This window comes from Odontomachus brunneus, unplaced genomic scaffold (assembly GCF_010583005.1).
Source record: "Odontomachus brunneus isolate Ranch 3 - 2012 unplaced genomic scaffold, Obru_v1 Obru_scaffold_008, whole genome shotgun sequence".
NCBI classification, from domain to species: domain Eukaryota; kingdom Metazoa; phylum Arthropoda; class Insecta; order Hymenoptera; family Formicidae; genus Odontomachus; species Odontomachus brunneus.
The window spans coordinates 3,209,054-3,211,349 of record NW_022639458.1 but is presented as its reverse complement, the minus strand read 5'-3'; the positions used below and the strand labels follow the sequence as shown (position 1 = coordinate 3,211,349).

Below are 2,296 nucleotides of genomic sequence, written 5' to 3'. Positions count from 1 at the left end.
TTACGTAGTCATTTGCAAAATGGTAGAGGACTTTTTTGTTCAGTTTGACCTAATTTGTAAGCATACGACAACAAGCGTTACTATCACAACTCGTCTACTATATTACTCATAATTATTCGCCAATCCTCTTTAATTAATAACTCAAAATTGGTTGTTTACAAAATTTTATATACAGTTTGATTTAATCTGCATGTAGACGAGATATAGGATGCTTGGCGTCAAGCTTTGTATGTAATGAACAGTGTGTATTTGTAATAATTTTGTCAGATGCCTAGTACTGGCACGAATAATGAAGCATCTATAGAGCATGAATTTTACTCGGCTTCCGTATCGGAGGACGGACATGCTTCTCATCTACCACCTGAAATCTGGAAGACCGTTATTAGTTTAGGGTATTTGTTTATTGTCACATGGATCACCGCCTTCGTGATGGTCATCGTTCACGACAGAGTGCCTGATATGAAAAAGTATCCTCCATTGCCAGATATATTTTTGGACAACGTACCTCATATTCCTTGGGCATTCGATATATGCGAAGTTATCGGAACTCTGCTTTTCGCGATATGGCTGGTTGTGCTTATATTTCACAAATATAGGTAAGAGAACAGATAAGAAAATAATATTGTCGAATATTGCGGTATTTCTTTGTCTAATTTCAAGAAAGTAACTGATGCAATTTGTCAATGAGAATAATTTATTAAATTGCCCAACAGGTTCATTTTGTTACGGAGGTTCTTCGCACTGTCAGGTACAGTCTTCCTATTGAGATGCGTGACAATGCTCATTACTTCCTTATCAGTACCAGGTGCACACTTACAATGCCAACCGCGGAAAGTTCCAGATGAGGACTGGACAGGGTGAGTTATCAATCACACTGTAATCTATCATCTGTTTTTAAAACATATCTATCTATCTAATATATTACTTCAGTTCTGCGTACGTCGAATTGTACAATAAAATAGCAATGGCTTATGTTATATGGCGGGGCGCTGGTATGTCCATTCAAGGTGTAAGGACCTGCGGGGATTACATGTTCAGTGGGCATACGGTTGCTTTAACTATGCTTAACTTCTTCATTACAGAATGTAAGTAACGATCCGTTTTCGTTAATATTTCATCTCAGCAAGTAGTACAGTTGCTGAGATATAGTACAGTTGCTGGGTTATGAAACATCGGAAACGACAAATTATATATAAGCTTGAAGAGAGTCGATTTAATTATTTCTTACTCTATTTCTTACAGATACTCCAAGACATTTGTACTTTTTACATACTTTCACATGGATGCTCAATATGTTTGGTATCTTTTTTATTCTGGCAGCACATGAACATTACTCCATCGATGTTTTCGTGGCGTTCTACATTACTTCACGATTGTTTCTTTATTATCATACATTGGCGAATAATCAAGCGTTGATGCAACGTGATTCAATTAGAACTAGAATCTGGTTTCCGTTGTTCAGCTTCTTCGAGGCGTCTGTCGACGGCATCGTTCCTAACGAATATGAATCGCCGTCTTTGATCGTTTGCAATTTAGCAGGTACGGGAAAGAACACTTGGCATTGTTTACGCTCATTAATTTGCTTCCGAAAAACGCCGCGTAGTATGAATGGTAGTATCAACAGCACAAAGAAAGATCACTAACAGGTATGTTCATTGCGTTCTTTTTTTTACTTTTATAAAAGATTTTTAAACATGTTGACTGTTTGCCTGGTAGATCTGTTTATACGCAGAAATAATATATTAAAAACGAGATATAATTAATCCAAAATATTTATTTTTATGCGATAACATAATTATAATATATATGTAAAATATATATGATGTACATGTACATATACATCATATATATACATACGTACATATATATGCACACATATTTTACTTGTAATATATATAAAAATACTTATATTACCAAGAAAATTAAAATAAATTTAAGAGCTTAATTTAAGTTATTAAATCAATGTGTAAAAAATTCGAATTTGTTGCACGTGTTATTTTGTACTTCATACAGGGTGTCAAATAAGTCCCGGGACGGCAAGATAACTTGGCGGGGGAACATTTTAGAGAAAAATGTTTCAGACAAAAGTTGTAAGGCTTAAAAAAACACATTCAACGATAGTAGTTATTTGACATAGGATGGCGTCGCCAAGGTCAGAACAAGATCAACTTTGCTTTTTTAAATAGAAACACATTTTTTATTATGGCATTTTATTTTACATAAAAAAGCAGACAACTTTTGCTTGAAAAAATTTTTTATACGACCTCTATTTTCTAAGATATTTACGTAAATATCT

At 34.3% G+C, this 2,296-nt stretch overlaps 1 protein-coding gene across 1 annotated transcript; it reads left to right on the top strand.

The window, feature by feature from the left end:
• The first annotated feature begins 28 nt into the window (after positions 1 to 28).
• LOC116854131 (sphingomyelin synthase-related 1-like) lies at positions 29 to 2,161 on the top strand. Its single transcript, XM_032835736.1, has 4 exons — positions 29 to 596; positions 714 to 857; positions 931 to 1,085; positions 1,243 to 2,161. The coding sequence occupies exons 1-4, from the start codon at positions 268 to 270 to the stop codon at positions 1,641 to 1,643; spliced, it is 1,029 nt and encodes a 342-aa protein (XP_032691627.1). The 5' UTR covers positions 29 to 267; the 3' UTR covers positions 1,644 to 2,161.
• Positions 2,162 to 2,296: the final 135 nt, after the last annotated feature.